Source organism: Falco biarmicus, chromosome 8, assembly GCF_023638135.1.
Source record: "Falco biarmicus isolate bFalBia1 chromosome 8, bFalBia1.pri, whole genome shotgun sequence".
Taxonomy (NCBI): domain Eukaryota; kingdom Metazoa; phylum Chordata; class Aves; order Falconiformes; family Falconidae; genus Falco; species Falco biarmicus.
Window position 1 is genome coordinate 30,218,212 of NC_079295.1, and position 26,763 is coordinate 30,244,974.

The 26,763-nt window shown below is 37.9% G+C and overlaps 2 protein-coding genes across 10 annotated transcripts in view; both read left to right on the plus strand.

Moving 5' to 3' along the window:
* The window catches only part of PTPN4 (protein tyrosine phosphatase non-receptor type 4), a 118,387-nt gene extending 95,599 nt beyond the window's left edge, over positions 1 to 22,788 (plus strand). For 2 of the 3 annotated variants that reach the window (XM_056349045.1, XM_056349046.1), the window contains exons 17-27: positions 518 to 601; positions 684 to 740; positions 2,089 to 2,245; positions 3,736 to 3,902; positions 5,303 to 5,393; positions 5,481 to 5,542; positions 6,327 to 6,473; positions 8,769 to 8,897; positions 10,360 to 10,508; positions 13,602 to 13,737; positions 16,218 to 22,788. In XM_056349045.1, coding sequence (XP_056205020.1) covers positions 518 to 601; positions 684 to 740; positions 2,089 to 2,245; positions 3,736 to 3,902; positions 5,303 to 5,393; positions 5,481 to 5,542; positions 6,327 to 6,473; positions 8,769 to 8,897; positions 10,360 to 10,508; positions 13,602 to 13,737; positions 16,218 to 16,304 — 1,266 coding nt within the window. In that variant the 3' untranslated portion in view covers positions 16,305 to 22,788. Of the gene's footprint in view, positions 1 to 517; positions 602 to 683; positions 741 to 2,088; positions 2,246 to 3,735; positions 3,903 to 5,302; positions 5,394 to 5,480; positions 5,543 to 6,326; positions 6,474 to 8,040; positions 8,160 to 8,768; positions 8,898 to 10,359; positions 10,509 to 13,601; positions 13,738 to 16,217 lie in introns of those variants that run through there. The other variant, XR_008823498.1, reaches the window with a different exon arrangement.
* A 978-nt stretch (positions 22,789 to 23,766) lies between these two features.
* Positions 23,767 to 26,763, plus strand: part of EPB41L5 (erythrocyte membrane protein band 4.1 like 5) — a 60,938-nt gene continuing 57,941 nt past the window's right edge. The window contains exons 1-2 of one of the 7 annotated variants that reach the window (XM_056349047.1): positions 23,767 to 23,808; positions 25,840 to 26,024. In XM_056349047.1, the coding sequence (XP_056205022.1) occupies positions 23,772 to 23,808; positions 25,840 to 26,024 (222 nt within the window). In that variant the 5' untranslated portion in view covers positions 23,767 to 23,771. Of the gene's footprint in view, positions 23,809 to 24,531; positions 24,708 to 24,765; positions 24,921 to 25,218; positions 25,244 to 25,380; positions 25,457 to 25,839; positions 26,025 to 26,763 lie in introns of those variants that run through there. The other 6 variants (XM_056349054.1, XM_056349053.1, XM_056349048.1 and 3 more) reach the window with 6 other exon arrangements.

The window sequence follows — 26,763 nt, forward strand, 5'->3', positions numbered from 1 at the left end:
AAGTTGTCAGAGCTTCATCAGTGGCAGAGAATGTGTCACACAGGGGATATGGAATCAAGATTTTGCTGCCAAACTTGTCCTTGCTTACTACTGTCATATTGCTGTTAATAGAAGCAAAATTATACCTTCAGTTACCTTATTTTTCATCTTTTTACATTATTACTGCAGGCTTTTCACTGCAGTCTTAATTAAAATGAATTTAAGGAGTTTCCGTTGAGTTAATGGTTCTTCTTAAGACTGCTTGAAACTAGTTAGTCTTTTCTCATACTGTTTCTTTCTTTGAGCTTTCTCAGACATAACTATGTTAAAAATTTGTCCTGTCATAGACTCTGAAAGGTGTAACTTTTCTCTTCTAGGCAAAACTGAAGATAAGACATTTGCACTACTAACTGTTGTTTTCTCAAGTGTCCAGGAGCAATTACTTGATGAGGAAACTGCAAAATTATTGCATACCATATCCTCAAAGTCTAGCTATGAACAAAACAAATACTAATATAATGAAATTTTTGTTTACTAGCCCAATGGTGGTGTCCCCCATGACAATCTTGTTATGATCAGAATGAAACCAGATGAAAATGGAAGGTTTGGCTTCAACGTAAAGGTAATATTACATCTCTTCCCTGCATGTCTATGAACAAATAAAATAAATTGTGATTTATTACTAATTAAATTTGTTTTTTAAGGGTGGATATGATCAGAAGATGCCAGTAATAGTGTCCAGGGTAGCTCCAGGAACACCCGTAAGTTATCAAAAAACCAAACTTGGTAGCAATATCTGTGTATCTTGAAGTATGTATTCAAAACTAAATTATTTCATAGCTGCCTATGAAAATCAGTTTGTGCTATAACATTATGATAACAAAGCAGATTATGTGCAGGAAGAATTTGATGGGACTACCTGAGCTATTTATAAAAGTTCTTCAGTCCTCAAAAGTATTTTTTTCCTTATTGAAACAAAGTTTAATTCCTGAAAATTACAGGGAGTTACAGATGTTCAATATGCACTGTTTCTCGAGTTGTGTCATTCTAAAAATACATTTGCTTTATTACTTTTTTAGATATAGGCATTCATATAATTTCACATAAATTATATATTGAAAGAGTCTTTTGGTATGTTAAAAATAACTAAAATAGCATTTCTCTCATTTTAGTAACAGATGTACTGAATAAATCCAAGATTTGGATTAAAATCATACAACATGAATCATTCATCAGGTCTGATTACGTGTTGTTACTGGTGTTTAGTGACTATCAATAGTGTCTTTAAATGAGGCACAATATTTTGTCAGTTGATTGCCAAAAATACTGACCTGGTATTCAGCTGAGTGGAGTCAGCTCTGCTTATACCTTTTAGAGTAAACTGTTTATTTGCTAACATTAAAGTAGTACAGCTTTTTTTTTTTTTTAACTCAGAAACTATTAAAATGTTTGCCAAGAGCATTGTTCTTGTCCCTGTTAAATACGATCTCTGAAATATTTAATAATATAGATAATTTTTGCTGAATTAGCACCACCTCTAAGGAGAAGATAGGTGATGGCACATGTTCTTTCTTTTCTACAACAATGTTTAGACAATGATTATAGTAATGATTTTTATGACCTGATTCCTGTCTCTGGGATTACTGGCATTTCTGCATTGTCTTCAGTTCTTGTCTTACTCTTGTCATGATGGTTGTGATATTTCACACCTGAAGTGTTTAAGCCTGTGAAATTGATTTGGATGAGCCTTTGCCATGTTAGTCCCTTCCCTTCAAAGATAAGAATGTCCTGCTTTTTAATTGCCTATACAAAATGTGATTCAGAGAGAGGTGCTTTCCACTTCACCCAGGGGAGTGGAGCAACAGCTGCTGAAAGATGCTATAGTTGACAGTCCCAGTGGCAAATCGATTTGTTTCTGTGAACGGCACTGTCTTAGGTATTGTGTAACACTTAAATTTATCATTTGAATACAATGCAGCAACCATAGCAACTAGGCTGTTGGAATTCAAGTCCCCAAGTCTAGTTACTTTAAGTTGCTATTTTAAGGTGAGAAATTGGAAATGGCTTGTTTTACAGATTCTTTCCCCGCCCCCTCCCCTCACCTTGCAGGCTGATCTCTGTGTCCCTCGTTTGAATGAAGGAGACCAGGTTGTACTGATCAACGGCAGGGATATAGCAGAACATACCCATGATCAAGTTGTTATGTTTATTAAAGCTAGCTGTGAGAGACACTCAGGGGAACTTGTGCTCCTAGTTCGACCCAATGGTGAGTGATTTGTACAGAATAATAATAATTATTAAAAATAAATAAATCCACACCTTGCTCTCACTTTCTAACCTCCATTTTGTGTCCTGAGATGGAATGCCTCACATCTTGCTAAGAAAGATCTCTGTTTCTTGAAAAGGGGTTGCAGCAACACAATGTATTGTACAAATCATGATCAATTCCATACTTTTAAGGAGCTGTGCATAACCAGGTGTTGAAAATTAATGGCGAAGTCAGAGATCAAATATTTCTAACAGAGCCAATTTAAGTTTTGTTCTCACTCATTAATAAAAATGTCCAGAAAGCTGTATAGAGATTGAAGGTAGTTTCTGAGATTGTTGTTATTCTCTTAAGGAAAATAAAAATCAACCAAACAAATAAAAATCCCTCATCAAACACCCAATGTTTAGATGACTTTGAAAGTTGATATATGCAAGATCCTTCCCTATGTTTTCAAAACAATCCAGAACGACTGGTAACATTTCTACTTAAGGAGGCTTAATAGAAGAAAGTGCTAAAAATGCAGTCTAAATAACAGCTTGTGCACTATATTAATGAAATACACTGTTGGAACATTGCCAGCATATGGTCACTGGATTTAATTCTGCTCCACATCCCAATTATAATACAGTTGCAGAGGAAAATGCAAAATGAAAAATGATGTTATTTAATTGGAATAATTGAAATTACTTTAGGAGAGTACCTCAGCTGCCTCATAGAGATTTTTTTTCCTTTTATTCACTTATTTGTGCTCCCCACTTACTTACGCTCTCGTTCTGTAAGTTGTCTTGCAGATTTTGTGTGCTTACTTTCCTTTTCAGACAAAATTCTTGGCTTTGTTTACAAATTTACTGAAACAGTTTCTGCTTGTGTGTTTATTATCTTTTGTATTCTGGATGAAAACATTTGAGTTGTAGAAGGGAGGAGTTGCCAGTTTCCTCCTTTATGCTCATGGAATATCATTTAAAACAGGGTTTCAAGCAGCATATGTCTGTTACGTATAGTAGAAGATGCATATTATTTTTCAATTTATTTATAGGCAGGGCACACATACAGAATTGATAGTAATGGCATATATTGATGCCATTTTCTCAGGCGGTCTGCACATCTTGCCCTAATTACTGAAGCCTAAAATCGGTTCAAAGTGAAATAAAAGTAAAAATGTAAATGCAACTATAATGATTTTAGAGGCATGATGTGAGAATCTGAGATTAGGGAGTTACATCAGACATGAGTTTTGATCAAAATTTTAGTAGTCAGTGGTGTGCTTTCAACTTAAAATTACTATTAAAAAAAAAGATAGTTTTGTTATGGATGATAATGATCAGTAAAAGCTACTTGTGCTTGCTAATGGGGCTAAAATCAGTGTGCTAAGAAAATGGGTTTTTCTACAGGAGAAACACTTTTTTTTTCTGTTTTAAATCAATGATTTAGAGTTTACTTGCAAACAGCACATTCAGTTAGAGCCTTCATACCTTTATTTGTTATAGCTGTCTATGATGTTGTGGAGGAGAAGCTGGAGAGCGAGCCTGACTTCCAGTACATCCCTGAGAAATCTCCACTTGATGGTGTCCATCAAGATGATAATGCTCTGAGGGAATCCATGATTCAGCTGGCAGAGGGGCTTATCACTGGAACAGTTTTGGCTCAGTTTGATGTGAGTACTGTGTTGCCTGTAGCTGTGTGCAACTTCCAAGTCTTTTGGGACAGTAATTACTTTAAGCAGAGCAGATTTCTGTTAAATTTTAGTAAAGTCAGCATCTTGTAGCAAAGCAGTTGTCTTACGCTGTCAAAAGAAAAATAACAAAAAAAATCCAACCTGATGTAAGTGCAAACATATGGCATAGAATAATCCTAAAACTAGTTTATTTAGTGGGTTTTGTTACAAATTTCTTTACTGATTGCTTACAGGTTTTTGTGGTTATCAGGGACCTATGCTAATAAAATAACTTGAGATGAAGACTGGAAAGTATATACCAAAATATGTGTTCTGTACTCAGACCTTCATTCCAATTCTAAGTTACTGTAGAAACTGAATGACAGCTGAGCTGTTGACTTTTTATGTACGATCTCAGTGAGGGAAGGTAATGTTAAGGTAACCCTTAAGGGTTAATGTAACAATGTCTTTATAAATAGTATATTTTTGATGACATATTTCAAAAGAACAGTGCACTTCCTGTGGGGCCCTAAGGTGCTGAAAGCTATAGTCTGTCTTTAGCGCTAACTTGTGCCTTGATAATATTCCATCTTTAATGCATGAGATCAAGTGACTTAAAGGAGGAAGGAGTTAGTTTGTAAAACACAGCAGCGTGAATTCTGTAAATTCCTCACCAAATGGAGACCTAGCATTATATATTGCAACATATATTTATGAAATATATGTATATACTATTCCTAAGGAACATTGGTAAAATTAACTTACATATATAGAAAAAAAAATTGTCTCAAATTGATGTAAAATTCCTCCTTAACCATACATTTTCAGTCTCCCAAGCAGGTTCAGCGTTTTTAAAGTGTCTTTTAAAGCAGATAATTTCATTGATACTGTTTGCACCACAATGGTTGTGGCAGTGCGTGGCTAAGGCACGAGGGGGCCGGAATCTCTCAAAGGAGATTTTGTGCAGGAGAAGCACAGGGTAGCCCAGGATTCCTTCTACAGTTATTAAAATATGGAAGGATGTCTAGGGAAAAAACCCAGGCAAAACAGCAGCAATGTAGGTAGATGCCTATAAACAAACTGCTTGCCCCAAATCACTGCGTGCAGTGTCGATATCAGCCATTTCTCCAATATTGACTTTTCTCAGGATCATTGTTAGTATGGAAGCTTGAAATCTAATGTTCAGTTTGTCTTTAAACAAATCGTGATGACGTCTTAATTATTTTCAGTGATACCACAGCACAGCTAAATTCGTAGTGTTTTCTTTTGAAAAGTATTTTCATGTGTGTTGAAGCTACCATTGCTCAGTACTTTATGCTCTGCAAAGTACCTCCAGGCAAATAATATGATAACGAGTCTTTTGCATCTATTATGGCCTGACCATGGGTTTTGTCTTTTAGCAATTGTATAGGAAAAAGCCTGGAATGACAATGTCTTGTGCCAGATTACCTCAAAACATTTCCAAAAATAGATACAGAGACATTTCGCCTTGTAAGTATGTTTCTATGTATGTGTGTGCTAAAAGTACTTTACTGTGGTGTAGTAAATAAGTAACATCTTTCTAAAACTTATTTTCAGATGATGCTACACGGGTTATTTTAAAAAGTAATGAAGACTACATCAATGCAAATTATATAAATGTGAGTAGTATTTTCGAAAGAACTTGAAGTAATTTTGCAGTTTTTCAATGGAGAAGTAGATTTAAAAAAATCTTAAATTTAGTTCAGACTAGGACGGCTGATAAACCTGTAATCAGATGATTTGGAATTTATTGTAGATATACTTATTTGCTAATGCTTTGTGGCAGGTGTTTTTATTAATGAAACCAAGAAAAAGAAAAAGTGCTAATAGAAGCTAGCCCTCTACCAGAAGAATTAATTCTTCCTTTCTGATGACTAATGTGAAAGTAGTGTTCAACATCAGTAAAATTTAATCTGGAAGCACCTTTTTACTCCCTCCCCACACCCCCCCCACCACCCACCACCACCACCCCCCGCCCCCGCCCCCAGTCAGTAACAACAAAATTACAGCTACTTACTTTGCCTGTCAGGAACAAAAACCAGATTAAATAAAATTCCAAGATCAATATTTTAAAAGCTAGTGTCAGAAACCCACAGACCATGCAATGTTTGCACCTGAATTATTTGCCAGCTGGTCTATTATTTCTTTTTTTGACCATTAATTTTTATTCTGGCAACTACATAGCTGTCAGTTAATATGTGAAGTACTTGGATCTTTGTAATACTTTTGCACATGAAACACTTCAAGAATTTTTTTTATCTGTACCAGTCCATGTTTACTGACTTACAATAAATAGAATTAATATAGTTGGTGGTTTTTAAATGTATTGATTACTAAATACTATGTTTGATGCCTGAATTACGTTGCTGTAAGAGTTGAAGTAATGACTTTGTCTTGTCTTAGATGGAAATCCCTTCTTCCACAATAATAAACCAGTACATTGCCTGTCAAGGTCCATTACCGAACACTTGTCCTGATTTTTGGCAGATGACTTGGGAACAAGGCTCATCTATGGTTGTAATGTTAACAACTCAAGTTGAACGGGGCAGAGTAAGTAAAAGATTTCCTTAAACCCTACTTGCATAATCTTCTAAAAATCTGTTGATGATTAGCCTTTAAAAGATTAGTGGAATATACTATTATGACACAGGTTAATGGTTTTAAACTAAAAGATGGTAGATTCAGACTATATGTAAGGAAGAAATTTTTTATGATGAGAGTGGTGAAACACTGGCACAGGTTGCCCAGAGAGGTGGTAGATGCCACATCCCTTAAACATTCAAGGTCATGTTGGATGAGGCTCAGAGCAGCCTGATGTAGTTGATGTCCCTGGTCATTGCAGAGGGGTTGAATAGAGGACCTTTAAAGGTCCCTTCAAACCCAAACTATTCTATGATTCTGTGACTTTTTTTTCATAAGGGCAGTGCATTCCTAGTATTGTTGGATTGATGACTCTGGCATTTTAAATCTTCTGTTATTGTTAATGTGGCTGATACTTAAACTTTGTTTAGTTCTGAAATATATTGAAGCCTTCACGTATTTCTTAAAATATTTCTAGGTTTCTTTGCTTGATTACTCTAAAGTAAAAAGCAACAAGAATTTACTTTCATAAGATTTTTTTCTTTAAATTTCAAAGGAAGGAACTCCAAGAAGTTTCATCAGTTTTTATCGATTAGTTCTCTGATAAGTAGGAGATTAATTTTTTAAGGCAGCCTAACACAGCTCTGTAGTGTGTTAAGATCCCATGCCTGGGTGGCTGTCTTTAAGAGAATCCTTGATAAGCCTGAAAGCTAAAATTTTTCATAAAATCTTCTTCTGTGGATATAACCATCTGTTTAGTCATATGAAAGAGTCATTGTCCTTTAAGTCATTTTCATACAAAAATGTGTAAAAAGAGAGTACTGGTAATGAAGTAATTAGAGTTATAAATTACTAAAAATAATCGTGTATAGTGCTGTAAAAGGCCTTGGGTGTATTTTGTGGTTTGTTTTTTGGTATTGTTTTTGAGCTATAGCTTCTCCTTAATAGCTTTGTTTATTATGTAGCTTTGTCCTTTGGAGACAGGCAAAACAATCAAATGTGGTCATACACACAGTGGAGTTCCAGAGTTACTGGGTTTATAGTCTGGAGCATTGACAGTAGCACTGGCTGATTGAGCGTGTGGACAGAAATGATGGTCTGGCATAGTAGTTTAATGAAACTTCTCCACATTCAGGTTTTCTTTTGAAGATAGATTTATAGTAGGTTGTAGGTGTTCTGATCAGTTCAGACTGTAGTTCAGCTGTCTGTATATATTCTAACTTTTTAATAACCATATATTTGCTGGGAGGTCAGGCCTCTCTAATTAAAATAATTGAAGCAGAATTGCAGTGTTTTTAAACGTTTTTTCAGTGACTCAATGTTTGCATGATGCTGCCTGCTCCAAATAAACATGATTAGAGGGAATTTCAGTACAAGTGCCCTTTTAATTTAAGTTTTCTTTGCAGATCTGCTAAGAACAGACTTGCAATAGCAGTTCTCTGAGGTTCCCCCACCCCTTCAGTAATGATATTTGTGGAGTTCTTCGGAGAGCTGCTTAATAATGAAATAAAAGGACTTATCTGTCTTATACCCATAGGCAGACTCCCTGCTCTAAAGCTGATCATGAGGCTACTGACATCACTATCCCACTGCATGCCAGGATGTCTCAGTGGAGCAGGAAGTCTGCAAATCTGGCTGCTTTTAAAGAATCGCCAGGTGGGTTGGAAAAATAAAAGTACACTTGAGCTGAAATGACCTCTGTAATTAGGCATTTAAGCAATATATCTGAAAACTTTAGTGTTTGAAGTATTCATTCACATTTGATGACTTGACCAAGAACCTTTGAAGTCTACCATCTGCATCCCCCTGATTTCTGCATTAGTTTAGCAATTTTTATTTTTGCTTGTCACCTTTTTTCCCCCCCTTTGTTCTTTTCTCATATAAATGTGCTTTGAGAAAATTAGATTAGGATTTTGGAGGTCAGAAATGTTTATAAAGCAGCATCTTTTTCACTCAAGTCTTAAGATGGAATATTTATATATATACTTTTTCTTTTTAAATTGTAACAAAAGTTAAAGGCATCCATCTTCAGTTAAACTAACCTCAAGAGCTGGTGCATGTGTTCTCTTGAAAAGAGAACCAGGAAATCTCTGTGATACCTTGTTTTATAAACAATTAAGTAACACAGTCAATTTGGTAAGTAAATTAATAGTTATTGCAAAACGATCAAAATAGTCTTTAACAAAGGCATAAGGAACTGGAGAGAATGAAAATAATATGCTGTGAATTTAAACACAGGCATCTTTAAAAATGTGTTGACCTTAGGTTAAATGCCATCAGTACTGGCCAGAGCCATCAGGAAGCTCATCATATGGGAATTTCCAGATTACCTGCCATTCAGAAGAAGGAAATCCTGCTTATGTCTTTCGAGAAATGACATTGACTAATCTAGAGGTAAAATCATAATATATTTTTAAGTATTAAACTGTGGAAACCTCACAGACTAGCTAAAACCTGTTCAGACTTTCTTTTCAACTTTGCGGCATATCCACATAAGCGTTTATTTCTAGAAGCCTTTAGAAAAATACTCATACTGCCACGTACTTATAGTATAAAATCTGCTTATAGAATGATAAAAAACCTTTTTCTAGCAAAATAGCACAAAGTTTCAGTTTCCATAATCATATTAATGGGATTTAAATCGCACTAAAGATGTATTATTTGTCTTAAAAGTCTTTGTTGGTGTCTTTCATGCCCTAGCCAAAGAAAAAGAGTAATTAAAGAAGTTGAGAAACTTGTGATTCCCTTGATATTTTCAAAACATGAGACCGTAGAGGTATTTCATTATTGCAACTGAAAATCTGTCTTTGTAGAGGCAAAGAGTTCTTAATAATTCCATCATGAAGGGTACGTGCAAGTAGATGGAAGATAAATCCTGCTGAGAGAAAGATGAATTGGGATTGGTGGCTACATGTAAACAAGGACCTTCTCAAACGGTCATTTTGTGATTTTCAGGGCATCTGTAGTTTTCAGAGACTCCTTAGCCAGCATTTCAATCTCAGAAGAGTTTGGAAATGAGTATCTGGAATTTAGTTCATGTACTCATTTCTCACTGTTTGGGCTACCAGCTGAGACGCTGGGTGTATAGAGCTGCCTTTTAGTCAGTTTGGAGTTAAAATTCCTTCCCTGTGTCCTGTTGAGACATTTGCTTATTTGTTATCAGTAGTGGAATCTCTCAAAATTATTCTGTGCCTAGAAGTTGTTTAAAGTGCAGTAACTCCTGTTCTTTGAAATGCTACTTTTATACTGATTTTAAGGCCTGTCTTCTCCGCTAACCAGAGGCAGATTGTGTTAGTAGAGCAAGGGGCAGGAGGAAGTAGAAAACAGTGATTTTGCATCTTCTTTGTAGTTTAGTACACTGGATAAAATTGAGATGCAGATAAAGCCAAGACAATGCTGCTGTTCACATGGGGTCTGAAAGTTTTTATGTCTGAAAGTACTGCCTCTCCCCACCCTACCCCAATTCTGTCATTTGATCTAGTAAGACAGTTCCTTTTTCTGTTAAATTAGTTTTGCTAAAAATTTGATCACCTTCTTGTGCATCTAGTGTTCAGATACATATTGATATCCTTGAATTGCTTTGCTATTACGTGGCATGTATTTTTTTTTAACCTGTTGAAAATGCAAACATTTGTGGATTGCCTTTTTTGTTTTTAAGAAAAAAAGAAAAATCTAAAATCTGGGATAAGCAATATTTAACACTAATAAAGTGCTACTAGTTGCCTGAAGCCACTTCTATGACAAGTACAAGTTGCTGTAAATGTACCATTGATACTTTTTAAAATTTTTTTTTTTGGCTTTATTTTTTTTAACGGGACCTGATTTAATGTTGAATAAATTTCATCTTTCTGCTTAGAAAGAGGAAAGCCGCCAATTAACCCAAATCCAGTATATAGCATGGCCTGATCATGGGGTTCCTGATGATTCCAGCGATTTCCTGGATTTTGTGTGTCTTGTGCGAAAGAAGAGGGCTGGCAGAGAGGAACCTGTTGTTGTTCATTGCAGGTATCCATTTTTTCCCAACTAAAATTATTTATCATCAAATATCGTTTCTGTGCTTTTTTGTTGAAATAAACATTTAATTGTATCTACTTTGGGGAGGACATTTAAATTAAATAGTTACTGAAAATTGTATCACATTTCGATAAGAAAAACTGAGTATCTACATACATTGAGCTGTGCAGGGATGTTGTTTTGGGACTTTTTTTTTTGTTTACACTTTAAATGCTTGTCTAACAGTCTGTGTAATAATTCTGGGAAATGTCAAAAGATAACTGAGGAATCCTTTCCTCATGGTGACTGTTCTACGAAACTCCAGAATAGCAGTATAAATAATCCATAGCAGAAATTGTGGGTGGTATATGCAATGATTAAATAAAAGACACTTTCAAGTCTGCAGTCTTAGGCTACATGATATTTTGATACATACATTAAGATGACACATTTTCCTCAACAATTTACTTGTGTCATAAATTAAAATAACTCTTATCAGATTTTTATGTACACATGAAATGTGTTTGTTTTTCTTGTCAAGTAGTTAATAATAGCATTCTACAATCCTATAGTAAATTCCAAAATCTTAATCCTTTAAAACACCTGATTAGTAAACTATAATAATCCATAATGCCAAATGTCTTCAAATGAACATGTGCTATACCAATTCTTGATGAACGGTTCTGTGAATAAATTTGAACTCTAAATTCCTGATTACTCCCCTGTCATTGTTCCTGAGTCAGGTGTGCATTGTTCCTGTTTCAGAGACAAGCTGAGAGTTTTAAGGGATAAAATAAGTTTAAAGACTATGTAATCCACAAGTAAAGAAGGTATTTATTGAAGAAGATGAAAGAAAAATGTTTTCTCTTTTTAATGCTTTGTGTATCAGAAATTGTATTTATTGGTTTTGCTTGCTTTTCTGCTTTATGCTGAAATATATGTCAGGGTATATTTTATTAACTATGGAAACCAGTAGCAGAATGCCACTGTCTTAAATGATACTATATTGCTCTTTAACTTTCATTATTGATGTTCTTCTGGTCGATATATTTGTGAGCAAATAATGAAAATATCAAACAAATACAACTTGTACAATATAAAGTGGGCAAGTATGCAGAGACACTGGCAGAACAACTTTGGAGAGTATGAACAGTTTAATTCATCTCAATGAGTCATCAATTCAGCTCCACAGATAATTTCAGTACCAACATTGATAACAGTTTAATCTTTCACAGAAGAGACAGAATATCACAGTTCAACATAATTTACTTAATTGACCTAACTTGGTGGCTGTTGGGAAGCATAACCAAATTCCACTAGTTAGTCAAGCTGAAGGAGCCCAGGGTTCTTCTCTGTTGTGCGTACACACTATTTTTAACATCTGTTCAGTGTAATAGGACAAGGCATTAGTACAACAAAATGGTGAAACTTGTTTTCAGAACTAAGCCACCAGCTTTAGTGTGTGGGAAATCCAAGTAGCTAGTAGAGCACACTATTCTTTTGTGCAATAGTAGTTTAAAAACAAAACCAAAAAACCCAGAAAGATAAAAAGCAACAAAACCTTTAAGAAATTGGAAACGTTTTTGTTATGTTGAACTACTTAAAACATGAATTTCTAAGCTTGTGTTCATGTGTTTTTATTTTCACACGGCTCCTACTAGTTCAGTTGAACAGTTTCTAATTTTTGTCTAGGTGTGATGGTGAGCCACCCATCCCGTCCATGTCTTTCGTGATTTTCATGTCCTGTGTCAGTGTTCCCCTCCACCAGTCAGTGACTTATTTTTCCAAGCTGAAAAGTCCTAGTCTACTTCATATTTATCATATGGAAACTATCACACTTTCCATTGTTGTTGCCCTTCTTTGAATCTTTTGAAGTTGTAAAATGAGTCATTAGGTTCTTTGAACAGATACTGCTCCTGTTTGGGTTTGGTAAACCATTCTGCATATAAATTCTGTACATATAAACCACTATTGAATAATCGCATATAACCAGTACATTGACCTCTTGTCATAAAATTCTCATGGCATCCCTGAAATATATAGTAGTATTAATGCCACCTTCTGGGCAAAGATTTAAAGTAGTAGATTGGCCAGGGTTAATTAGAAGTTATGCTTCAAAATCAGAACAATTAAGTTTCAAAGTTTGGAATGTTTATATTAATTAATTTAGAAGCACTTTCATTTATAGACTGAAATACTAGCTGAGTTGAGAAGGTGTTGGGTATTGAAAATATGGATTTGGTCTTGTCTTCAAATATGGAGAAACATTGGTTTTCTATTTCAAAAGCATAACAATTTTCTTGAATATGAAGAATCTGAATTTGAAGCTGATAATCAAGTTCAAGGTTAAAAATTCAATTGTTTAAGGATTGCGATTTGTGGAAAAGTGTATATATATGTAAAACAATGCAGATGAATCTGTAGACGTGTTTTTAAGCTAAAGATGATTCGTGTAGGCTCTCTTAGACATTTTTCCATTCTGAGATGTATATGATGCGGTTCTTCCTTGTATTGGATGGGATTGCTATTACATGTTCCTTTTCAAGCTACACAAGTTAGATCTCTAGTACTTTTTAATATTAAGAAAATTATCATTACTGTCATCCTCCAAAGGTTTCTAGTAATTGTTCTATTCCTTATTCTGAAATATGAAGGTATGGATCACTTCAAGAACATGAACATGGTTTCATCAAGCCAGCCCAACATTCTAGTGACCATCATTCCAGTAATGGTCAAATTGACACCAAGCGCACAGTGTATGCTAGGAATCTCTGTGTTTTGTAATCATCTGGATATCAGTATGATTTATAATATGGTATGAACAGATACTTGTTTGTAAATCCTGCTCAAGTGAAAGGCTGGGTTAAGACAGTCTCCAAAGGATTGACAATTCTGCGCTGATTTTTTTTTTTTTTTTTTTTTTTTTGCTCTGTTCAAGCAGGATGGAGGCTTCCAGTGACACAATCTGTCTAACCCTACTAGTATTATGGGAATCATAACTATCACTCATTGAGAATTCTTGAGAAGGAAGGTCTTTAAGTATGAACTATATTCCAGACACTTTGTTTCACTTTCCATTTTGGGTTTTTTGTTGGTTTTTTTCAGTGCTGGGATTGGACGGACAGGAGTTCTTATCACTATGGAGACAGCTATGTGTCTCATTGAGTGCAATCAGCCTGTTTATCCATTAGATATTGTAAGAACCATGAGAGATCAAAGAGCCATGATGATCCAAACACCTGTGAGTATCATACTTGCTGTTCTGTTGCAGAAGAATAATTTCCTATTACCTAGTCGTATCATTAGATGGATTTTTAATCTACTTGCTGTTTGGTCATATTGCACAGAGGTCATCTTTACCCAGTGTAGCTGTAGCCTTGGCTCCAGGCAGGAGTAAATTGCTGAGGTTATTGGAAAGGATAAATTCTTTAAATTTCTACAAATAAACCTTGAAAAAAGCAGCAGCTGATTCAGAAATACCTGGCAATTCATATCAAAAAGGGCCATTTTTTGGTAGTGTAAAAATCACTCAGCAGAGAAAGCAGGAGTCTCATTCCAGGTGTTAAGAATGGGAGTAGTGTTAAAAGGTAAAAACAGAAAGATTGAAGACACGCAAGAAACATCTTCAGTGATGCAATTCAGTGATTTCATTATAATTAAGGCAAAAAAACCCAACAAGCCTTAACTCTGCCCTGTAGTGACTTAAAGGGAAATAATGAGAGAAATAATATTTTTAAAAATCAGTGTAATTAAATCTGATGTGAGATATATCAAAGTAACTTTAAGTTTAGTCTAAAGAAAAAAAGTGACTTGCCACCAGGATTCTTTTGGTGCCTTCACATCTGATACATCTTAAGATGCTGGAATTTTTCCTGGAGCTATAATATTTGGAGATTTTTGAGATAATTGCAATGTTGCTTTAATGTGTGATATTTCAGAACTCTAAAAGTTTTAGAACAGATTTAGAAACATTTTATTTGTATCAGTCAGATGTTGCATATCTGAGGGTAGTTTGTGTTTACATTTTTTTAAAAATACCTAAAAAGGGTTAAAAGATGGGTCTATGTTGTCTTTTTTTTTAAAAAAAAAAAAAAAAAGAGGCTTGGAGTCTTGATTGTTCCAGGCTTTGAACAGTTCAACTTTTTTTGAATCAGTAATTAGTTTTATAGTTTACTCATAGGATATATAATTTAAAGAGAAAGTATTTTGAAAGAGGAAAGGGACTAGGGGACAGTATTAAATCTCTCCCACAATTACCTGAAGGTAGGTAGTTACTGTATTAATTTTCATGTCCCTGCTGCTATTCCTCTAATCAAATTTGAATAAACCTTTTGTGCTCTTCAGAGAGTATTCAGACTGACAAAAAGTACACATGGGCATCCATTTCTAGGTCATCTGTCATTCAGTGCTGCTGTCCAGTATTCATGTTCCCCTAAAAAAAAGTTGTATCATTTAGCTAGCTAGGAAAGATGAGGAAGATGATGACCATACATGAAAAATAACAAAGGATGTCTCTTGCTGTTTGCGGTGACTGTACAGTATGAATAGCATATCTGTCTAGCATACGTAGAGAGGAAGAGAGTTTTATTAGTAAATGTAGGATGTGCAGTGGTAAGGGGTTTAACTTCGGTGAAACTCAGGCGTTTACTGCATCAGAGGGAGAAAGGATAATAGAAGACTTAAAGTGCTTTTCTTTAAGATTTCATAAAGATCAGCGATTACAATTTCTGCTTTGGCACGCTCTTCCCGATTTTGTGTATCTTGAAAGATTCGTTCAGTGACCACAAGATGGCCCTACGGGTGGGTGTCTGTTGGAGAGTGCAAAGTCTCCTTCGGTAGCACTGGAAGCAAAATAAGTATTTTACACAAATATGTATAAATTTAACTATTTTAGTATTCATGCAACAATACAGTAAATAATGATTCTGTTACTAAATCTGTTACTGTGCCCATTTAAGATCTGACATCACTAATCACTCCATGCAGAGGGATATTACAGGACACTGAAAAGGAAAGCATTCTGGCTTTCTGACCAGCATATACACTGTTATGCAGTATTCAGTGTTAGTCATGGTCTCTTACAAAATAGTGATTTTATTTAATTTTATTGTCATTATATTCCAATTTGATTACTATTTGGGTTTTTTAACTATTATTTGTGTAAAACAAAATATTACTGATGTCTGTGTATGCAGGTGCGAGACTTGAATACATTGGCTAAATGTATTAAATATCTAAAACATTATATAATGTTTAGAAACTGGACTTCTGGCTTTTTAAAACATGGAACAATTTTCTTCTTTATGAAATTCTGAGACGGAGGTGCCACTAACATGCCAGAATTAATGTATGAAAAAGTGCTTTGAAACTATGTCTTCTAAATCCCAAGTGCATGAAAACCTCAGGTCAGTGAAACTTCAGCAGTGAAATGAAGAGCAGAAGATTGCAAAATAAGTGATGTTGTAATAATAGTGCTGGTTTTGTGGGTATGACTTTTGGTATGTATTTCAAATATGCCATTCATCCCATTTTTCTGCTGAGAAGCAAGATGTTCTAATATAAAGTTCCTGTTGCTTTGTGCTTCTTAAAGTAACTTTGAAGCACAGTTCTTGGCCTGTCAAAGAGAATGGGATGGGGAAATCTTAGAGTCCTTTTCTGCTTCCAAATGACATGCTTCAATTACATTTCTTTTCAATTTACTGAATCTGCTTTCCTTTTCAGAGTCAATACAGATTTGTATGTGAAGCTATTTTGAAGGTGTATGAAGAAGGATTTATTAAACCTTTACAACCATCACTGCATAAGTAAAGAGCAAAAAAACATAGGATATCAATTGAGGAATCTTGTCCTCTATAATGAACTGGCAGCATTCGTCGTGCCGTATTACTGCTTGCAGGAAATGATAGTGAAGTACAGCAAAGAATTGACAAAGGACTTTGAAAACTTCAGCACTGTTGCACTTTACGTTGAAACAAAATCAGTCTCTGAAACTCTTCTAACCTTCATATGTTTGAAGACTTTATTTTCGTGCTTTGCTCCAAACAAACCATAAACTGAAAGAACTAATTGTGTTCAGGGTAATCTACGATATTTCATTGTAGTGCCATATACTGCGCTTCTGGTTGAATTGCTACAAACAAGGCTTGGAATTATTTCACTCTGTTTTACACCCGTGTCTCTTAAAATGAAAAACAAATGAAAAAACACACTAAGCCATGGTCTTTTTCCAGTGCTAGGTTTATTTACTATGTACAGAATCTCACTGTTTTGTTTTTTACAACATTAGCAATATTGCCGATACTAGATAGATACACACTGCCTACTGATGCAGCACACTTAGTCCTACACCCTTACTAGAGACCAGCTGGTTATTAGAGGAAAGCTGGCGTCTGTGTTAACCCAGCAGTAGCTGCATAATGCCCACTTACCAGCATCTTGTACAAAATAATAATAATAATGATAACAATAAAAATAATAATAAAAAAATAAACAGCATTTCTTTGACACAGCTTGTGTGTCATACACTGGTGTATTCTGATTCGTGTGACAAGAGTACGTGATGGGAACTAGTGCATGCATTATGTCTTAACCCCTTAAGTGCCTTGAGACTTACAGCGTACATCCAGTGAAAGGCACTCATGATTCTGTGGGGGTGGTATTGTCCTGTCATATTTATCTTAATGGGTTCAGATTTTAAAAACGGCCCTTGGTGCTTGGAATGTGTTACCGCAAGGGGTCATGGAAATACCATTCCCTCTTTCCTTATACAAGTACCTGCGTGCTATTCTCGGTAGCAAAAGCACCTCTGCCAACTTAATGAATGAGCATTGTATGCTGCTGTATTGTAACTATGTGAAAAATCTGACACATTCCTTCATTCCTTCCAACTAGTAACTTACTAGCAGCTTACTATGAAATGCTGGTAGGTCATTAGGAACTGATACAATGTTTTATCCTTCTATTGAGAATAGCTGTCTTACTTGATTAGAACATAACTCTTTAACAGCACTGATAATTAAGTTGAACTTACAATCAGATGTGATTTAGTTCCATCATCTCTTAACCAATTAAGTCCTCATAGTTGATTTCAAGCCATGTTCGTACAGGTCTGCCTTTTATTTAATTGTTTGAGTGGGGGGAAGGGAGGAGAACACTATGAAGTTTTCCCAGAACTTTATTTTAATTCCATAGTGACCCCAGTCCCCTTCTGTTATGCTTGTGCAAAATTGTTCCAGTTGATATGGGTTGCTTCTTACTTAATTTGGTAGAAGATGTGTAAGAAATATCTGTCTGATACAGTATCTGAACTCGTTCTAAAGATACATAAATGTCCCAGTTTTTTAACATTTTTCCAGTATAGGAAAAACAAGTCAGAAGCAAGGTATCCAGTGTAATATACTGTAAGAAAAAAATCAGTCACTTCTTTGACTGCCCTGTGACAACATAACTTTGTACCCTCTATTTAAAAGTTTTAATTTATTGTATTGGTTTCCTGAAAATGTTTATCCAGTAAATCTTGTTGTAAGCTATATAGAGCATAGAATTAAAATGGAAAGTTCTACACTAAATAATTTTTAACTATCAAAGAATTATATTATATAATATACTGTGTTCTATGGACATTTGAAAGAGATCAGCTATGAATTATTAAATGAGAAGGGATTCAGACAAAGTGAAATCCTGGCTTATGACTTCAGTGATAAATGTGAACCACAATGCCAAATGGAAGATAGAGTTTTAAATATTTTTAGAAAACAAAATAATATTAGGTGGTCTGTGGCCCTGTTACTTACATTTCTAGGTTTGATGCTTAAATCGATATTATCCCTCAGTGAAAAATTAATCTTACAAGAATCTCTGGATCTGATAAACTGAAAAAGAGAAATAAGGTAGCTTTAATCTCAGTTTTATTTAAAGCCATTTGCAACAAAACAAAATTCTTCTTTAGAATTCTTCTTTAACTTCCACGTGATGAGATTATTAGCTGAGACGCTGGCTAGTTGGAAGGTTATTTTAAACTCAGCACTTACAATTAATCCATTTTATTGAAATAAATTTTCTTCAAGTTGTAAATGAAAGTAGCATTTGCCCTTTTATTCGGAGGGAAAACTGAAATGGAGTTTATAGCAACATTATATAGTGTTGGTATGTCACATATTTAAATATTCTTATGTAAAGTTGCCAAAGCAATTTGAGTTCAAAAGACCCATTTATACCACAATTAAGTGTGGGATATGTATTGGTCATCTGTCATTACTGCTTTGATTACAAACAGAGGCAAAAATAATTGCTCTCTTCAAAATCCTGCTCTGCACTGACTTAAACTGATTTGTAATGTATATAACTAGTTGCACTGGGAAAAAAATTGGAAAAAAGTAACTATTCTTAGATAATTGGCCATCAGGGACTCAGTGGCTTTTTGGCTTCTCCAAATCCAGGATAGTGGTAACCAAAACCTGATTGAAAATAAAGAGAAATAAAAGGGAAAGAGAATAGCATTGAAGCCTTTCTGCACCATAAATCATTTGTTCAAATATTCCTACCTGTTGTGGTATAAATGGCCTTTAAAATATTTTTATATGGCCAAAAAAAGCTGAACTGCTAAATATTTTACTTTGGGTTATGAAGATCTGTATCATCCTTAAGAGTTTTTAAAAGAAGTTTTTGTATGTTTCATGCTGTACAAAACATGAATGTATCTTTCAGACATAATGACCTATAGACCTATATGTGATTGGTGTTATGACTGTTGGATTTTATGAATAATTATTTTCATACCATTTGATTAGGAAAAATATTGGGTGGGTGTGGGAAAGAGTATGTTTGTAACACTTCCATAGTACGAATCCAGTTAAAAAAAAAAAAAAGAAAAAAAAAAATATTCATTGTAAATAAGAGCAATATTCTGACAATTTTGTGCCAATGTATAATGTTAAGACTTTTGTTTTCCTATTAGGTTCGGATTGAAAACTACCACTACCATCTCTTGTTTAAAGTGGATTTTTAAGGGTTTTTTTAGTAGAAAGACATGGGGCTCTAGTGGGGGCTTTGAGTGTTTTGGGGGCATTTTTTATTTTTGCTAGATATGAAGTAAGATGCAGGTGTTGATTAATAAACCACCTACAGATTGTCAGCCAATCCACTCTGAGAAATACTGCTTTAGATATACCAGATGACTGAGCTGAAGAATTCATTTATGCTGAATTTGGAAGCATTTGTTATTTTAAATAACTTGCAAGTCTTAAACAGTAAAATACTGCTTTTATGCATTTTATTTTTATATATTTTTTCCCAGTTATGAAAAACAGGAAGCCTGTGGGGTTTTCTTCTCACTAGAGTTAATGCTGTCTGATGTTTCTTCCACATTTCTCTGTTAAGTCTTGAAAGCTTATGTCCCGTATAGGTAAAGCGGTACCACTTATAGCATCTCTGATTACAGTCTGGCACACCATCTATTAGAGAAAGCAGTTGGGAGATACAGGAACATGAGGAGTTTGTTACGGAACCTGTGTAGCCGGCAGCTTTCCCTGGACACCTTCCAAAAAGCTTTGTGGTACCCATAGAAGGGCCCAAATGCAGCGGACCTGCTGCAGTTGCACTGCCCAGGGAGACGGGAGGTAGGGAAGGTCTGGCATGGAGTTGCTGGAGCTGAACTGTGTGATATTTCTATGCTTCTGCAGTGTGTGTGCAGGTGTGTGGGTGACGTTTGATGGCTCAGGGAATTAGCATGAGCATGAAAAACTATGGATCCACCAATTCCCAAAGCATGTTGTACAATGTGTATGCTGTAGTTTTGACTGTAGGGCTACTATGCAGGTAATCTTCAAGACCCTCGGCCCTGAGGATAAAAGGGAGGGATTGGGTTATCATCCAAATTAAAATTTTGCATATTTGGACTTCCACAAAGTGCAGGAATGATGCCCTCTAATGTCAGTTGCAGTCTTTTGGTAGCTCACATCTTGGGTTCCCACTTGCCTGGGTGTATTTGTGAATTTAAGTACCCACCTTTTCTCTTGAGACCGGAAAAGCTCTTTTCCATTACTTTTAGTGCTAGGATCCAAAATCAAAATCTGGTAAAAAGATATTCATTGATTAGATGTGGATCTTGCATGAAATTGCAGGGATTATGAGTGTTGATTGGGAAGCTGTTACAAGGGGAAAATGGTTTGTTTGTTTCAGTGTAACTGTTCTGTCCAGTCTGTATTATCCCACTGCAGTTATAAATTGAAACTGATTTTATTATTTTTTTTGCGTTTTTGTTTAGTGGTCTGCAAAGGAGGCCAGCTTGTTATCAGTGGATTCTACCTCTGTGCTGGCTGTTACCATGAGCATGCATCTTTCCAGTTCATAGGGCTTCTCTAGCTACAAGTTTTTAACTGGTGCGTAAGCTGTAAGCTCTTGACTGTTGGCTTTGGCATGTTGTACTGATTGAGAGCTCAGTGGTAAAAACTGCAGAAAAATCACTTTATAAAAAAAATGCTGAAATTTTCAATTAAAAATATAGGACTTTTTGATTTCTTTCAACAAGTAGCCTCATTTAAAACAAAACTTGCCACTAAAATATCTAGCATTCTAGTCTGCTATAGCATGAACTATGGTTTTGCAGACTGGCTGACAGTTTGTTGGTTGTGTTATTTTGTATTTAGCAAGCTTATGTTTTTTAAAGGGTAATTTTTTTCAAAGTGTTTTGATGTTTGAATAGTAGCACTTTATTTCATGCTTACTACTGACTGAACTATTGGACAAAATGAATTGGGTTTGGAGAGAGATGTTTAATGGGTCTCTGTACAGAGATTATTCAGATTACACCCTGGTACGAATGCTTTCTATTGTTCCAGCCATTTCTGGTTTGTTGTTCATGTATTTATGAGGGATTGTCAGAAAATGGATATTAATAAGGTATTAATAATTCTACCATCTCATTTTTCCTGTTTTAAAAAGAATATAAAGCCTTGCATTTGAAAAAAAAAAAAAGGTGCAAATAGAAACTACAGGGTACTTGTAATTTTAACTCTGTGATCTCTCTCAGCTAGCTGCAGATTAGGTATTGTTTACTGTAAATGTTTCTGCTAAGCATTATTTTTAACATTAGATCAATTACCTGGAAATCAGTATTTTTTTTTACTTAACTTATTTGAATTTTGATAACTAAAGGTAATGCACAACGAAGTTTAAAGAAGTTGTCACCCTTTTACTCCTAGGCCAGGGGCCTAAGACATGAGTGAAAGGGTTAAACAGTTTACATTAAGCTGTTGTTTTCTTTAACTAGAATATATCCACAAAGACTAGACTATAAACGATCCAGTGCAATTATCTCAGTACATTGGGGTACCACAGTAACAACCCATAATAATCTTACAGGAAAATTAAGGTAAGAAAACAAAGGTTGTATTTTATCCAGCATATCTGGATTTGTTTTCCATTTGCTTTGGTTTGTTTACCAGTGATCCCATTTTAACCAGTCAATTTGGCAGGGCTGTTTGTGTAAGGTTTGGGGGTTTTCTGTAACAGGTGCTATACTGTGTGTAAATATAAAGGGAAGAATATTATGTAGATCGTTATTAACAATCAGATGGTGGCAATATTTTTTGCTAGTTACTTCTGGTAATCGATTTGCATTTCCAGCTGCGGCTTTCAGTTGCCAAATTTCATCTCAGTTTCGTACTGCTGAATGATGGACTGCAAGTGTGAAGTAAATCATCTCGGAGTTGAATAGCTCTTTTGTTATATACTAACTCTTGTGTATCTTTATTAATGTTGGGGGGATGGGAAGGTTCTTCCCCTAAGTTGACTTTTGCCTATAAATTTGTTTAAAAGCACATGAGGGAGGGGGAGGAAAAAAAAAAACCCCACAACTAAATGCAACATCTTGGCTAAACAGCCAGGGTGATTAATTGAAAATGTTGGAAACTTGAAATTGGTCAACACTGGACAATGTGAAAATAAATTCAGCTTTTGTCACTGCAGCTACTGTATGCTTTAAAGGGCCTTATGTATTTGTTCTCATTTTGATAAAATGAAATTTCTTGCCATTAAAATGATACACTAACTTCTACCGAAAACCAGCAGTTCCCAGGATAAATATGCTAATTAACATTTAACAAGTCTTGTTTTAGTCTTAAGTAAAATTTCATTCTATTATGTGAAAAAATGCTGTTATGCATATTTTGTGGATATATTTAATTTCAGTTGACAAATAGTTGTTCTAGGTACAGACTTGAAATATATATATAGTTTACTTGTGGATCTTAATTGTTTAATTGCAAAATAAAGATGTGCTTTAGTAATTTAATTTTTTGCGATTTTCTTGTCACTCTACACACTGTTTTGCTGTGCTACTTTTATATGCTTCTGATGCCAAATAATGTTCATCTTGTGTTTTACTTTTTGACATTGTATGTCATAAATACAGCCCCATGGATTTGAGTACTAGGAGAGGATGCTATATTATCAGGAATGAAATTGTTGGGTACAAATAAGCATGAGAGTATCAACCAAAGTTTTTTACCTGAAACCATATACTGCAGGTTTTGCACTAATGGCAGAATAACTCTTTATTGATCTTTTATACAGTGAGTGTTTTGGAGACAGTGTTCAACAGAGATTATAGTCTGATCGCAAACAGGACATGAGGAATAGTGATGTGAAGAATAAAAATTCCAGATGGAAGCTTGTGATGAAATCTTTGCTGCCAATAAGCGAGAGGGTGTTTAAAGCAAAAGTAGGGAAAGATGGAAGGACTTAAAAGGCAAGACAAAAATCTCAGGAGGGATAAATTAGTTAATCTCTACAGGATTCATCAGCTATCTGAAAACCTCAGAGATAATTTTCCCCCTCTTTAAATATAGTAATTTGTCTGTTTCATTTGGGAACTTTATTGCAAGCTCCCATGTGTATTTCATGACAGACTGCCTGGAGCAACCATAGTCCCTGCTCCTCTGATAAAAAGTATCTAAGTTCCCCTGTTTTGTGATTTAGGTTTGTGAGGAAATAACAAGGCACAAACCTGAACCTCACCTTCCCCTAAGCCTGCCTTGCTCCTCCTGCTTGTGGTAGCACAGGGTGACTATGTTGTCAACATAGGGGTGTTTTATTTATTTTAGAAATTTAACATCAAAATCAGCCTGTTGCTTAATCAGCAAATACTGGGCAATTACCTGTCGGCTCTTTTTTTTTTTTTTCCATTTTTTTTTTTTCTCCATTTCATCAAATGACGTCAAACTAACTCCATGGATATTCGGGCGTGGGAGCGGATTTTGCCATAGCAGTGTACTGATGCGTGGTTCATGGTGGCGGCTCCTCCGCGTGGCAGGTGAGTGACCGGTTACCTCAGCCTGGGTTTCAGAGCCGAGTGCAGAAAACGTTGTGTCACCGTTAGCAAAAGCCGTCCCAGTAACAAGCCACAGTCTGTTTTCCCGGACTGTACACAGGCTGGATTCCCAGTTATCCCGGGGTGTTGAAGGAGCCTGGAGCTTGTTTACTGAGAGCAGTGTCACTGCGAGCTGCCCCTGCCCGCCCTGCGGTTGCTGTCCGGGCCCTCCCCGCCGGCCTCGCACACCGGCGCTCCCGTACTCCGACGGGGCACCGAAGCGCGGCCCCCCGAGCGCCGCAGCTGGTGCCGGGGAGCGCGGCCCTGTCCCCTGGGCTGGAGCAAGTGACAAAAATGATAAAGTATGTGCGCCAGCGCTGGGGTTCGCGTTTCAAAGGGCGTTAGGATACAAACGGCGGTTTTCCATCAAGCTCTTGTTTCAGCACAGGAGTGCCGACAGCGCCGGTTGGCAGATGGTTCTGCTGCGCTCCGTGCCTCGCCCCCGTCCTCCTCCAGGCAGGGCTCGACGCCGCCCTCTGCTTGCCAACCTAACGCCTGGGGCGGCTCCCTGCTCCCGCTGGCCGGCCCAGCCGCCGGGGGAACCGGCCACTACCTGTGCGCACGAATTCCAGAGATTCGAAAGCCATCCCGAAGGCTCCAGCGCAGTGCCCCCCCTCCCCGGGCAGCACGTGGGCCGGGCCGCGCCCCCGCCCCCCCGCGCGGCCCTCCGCTGGGCGAAACCACCTGGCTCGGGGCGGGGGCGCCCCTTTCCCACCGCGATCCGCCCCTTTAAAGGGGCGACGGCCCCGCGGAGCGGTGCGGTGCGCTGCCTGTGCCGCCAGCCCCGCTCCGCCAGCCCCGCTCCGCGCCGGGCGGGACGGAGCCGCCGCGGAGGCCGCCAGGTGAGTGAGCGGGGGGCGGGAAGGACGGGCAGTCGTTGCCCGTTTAGGGGCCTCCCACGTCGCTCCGCCATGTTCGGAGGCCCGCCCCTGCCGGGGGCTCCCTCACCGCCCCCCCGCTCGCCCCCAGGGCCTTGAGGAGCCGCCGCGGGGACGCGCTCCCGCCGCTCCCGGCTGCGCCGCTCCCGCCGCCTGGGCCGCGGGGCCGGCCGCCAGGTGAGCGGCGCGGGGATCCCGCTGTGGCCGCCGCGGAGGGTCGGCGGCGCCGCGCCGGTGCTCGAGCGGCCGCGGCGGGGGAGGGCGGGGCGCGACCCCCGGGGCGGCGGGCCGGGAGCGGGGCCGCGGGCCGCGTCTGGGAGGGCGCCGGCCTCGGGGCGTTATGTAAGGGCGGGGGCGCCCGGCCGGCGGCCGGGGGAGTGAGCGGGGCGGGGGCCGTGCCTTGCCGCGCTCCCCCGGGGAGGCGGGCGGGCAGCGCCGGGTTTCGGCGCGCTGGGCTGGGCTGCGAGCCGGCGAGACCGGCCGGTGGCTGCGGCTCGGGGGTGACTCATCGCCGGGCGGGCGGGGACGCGGGCGGCGCCGGGCCGGGGGGCGGCCGCGGCGGGCCGGTCTGCGCCGGGCCCCTGCAGAGCCTGCCCGTGGGGGCTGGGCACCAGCGTCCCGGCCGTGAGCAAAGTTGTGGGGCGGGAGGGGTCGGGTATAACTTTGCTTTCGATGGGAGGAATGGAGCGTGACAGCCGAGAGCGCAGCCCGTGGTACGTACATCTTGGCTGCTTCCCAGCTTTGGGAGAGCATCCCTGTTCGGTTGAAGGTGTACTAGTGTCGCTGTTAGTGAAAGGTTGCCATCAATTGTACGAGATCCACGCCATCGCTGTTTTTTCCCGAGTGTACTCTCGATTGTCCCCAAAATCATCCCAACTCTGTCAAAGGTTTAAGCTGAGGGGTTTTTTTCAAAGTAAAAGACTTAGCCAAAGACTACAGGTATTTAAATCCAAAGAAGTGAAACATCGTTTGAATCTCTCGTAGCTCTTTATCAAATTCAGGCATTTTTTAAGAACTTTAAATGTGGGCTGTTATTTTTCTTTTTTCTGTGAAGACCTGATACTAAAGTGTTCTTTTCCTGTTTTGGATTTCCTAGCAAAGATGCTGAGTTTCTTCCGACGAACCCTTGGGCGGCGGTCTATGCGTAAGCATGCGGAGAAGGAACGGCTAAGAGAGGCCCAAAGAGCTGCAACCCACATCCCTGCAGCTGGGGATGCAAAATCCATCATTACCTGCCGAGTGGCGCTGCTGGATGGAACAGATGTCAGCGTGGACTTACCGGTACGAGTGATGCAAGCTTATTTTTTAAATATGGTTGGCTTATGTCAGTCTGTCTGCTCTCTTTGCTGCTTACAAGTTAGGTAAAGGCGTATCTATTTGTTGTAGCAACTGACCATGCGATTTGACATCCACTCAGTTACAGGTCATTGAAAGGCGCTGAAAGAATAGTTATCTTTGTTATTCACTGAAGCTGGAGAGGGTGTTTTGTTAGATGTCGTTGTGCCTTATACACTGAACACTTTCCAGCATGTTATTGTAGTTGTTGTGCCAAGGCCTAATTCAGGGTGTTTTGGGTGAATTGGATTATCTTTGTGCTGAGCTGGGCATGCATCTTGAGAAGGAAGGTAAATTTCCTGGTGTAACTCTGTTGAGGGGGAGGGATGAGCAGAAGTACTAGCAGTAATTTCTGCGTGGATTTTGTTTTGATTTGGTCAGAGATGGGTGCAGTTTTTAACGCTTACTCGAGAAGGGAGGGGAAAAGAAGAATTCTGTTTCCTCCTTCTCCTTTAGGGCAGATTATATAGCAGGGATTGTCTCATACCATAGTGCTTTATTGGGAGTGAGGTGTTAGCCACTGTTTTACATTTCTAAAGCTTCCTTAATATATACGTGCTCGTTCTGTTCTGCTTAATTATATACCTGATTTTGACCCATAGGATGAACAGTAGCAGTAGAAGTGATGTGCTCTGTTTTTTCCATTACCATGTGTTATAGTTGTTAACGTCTTGTTTTGAGCTCG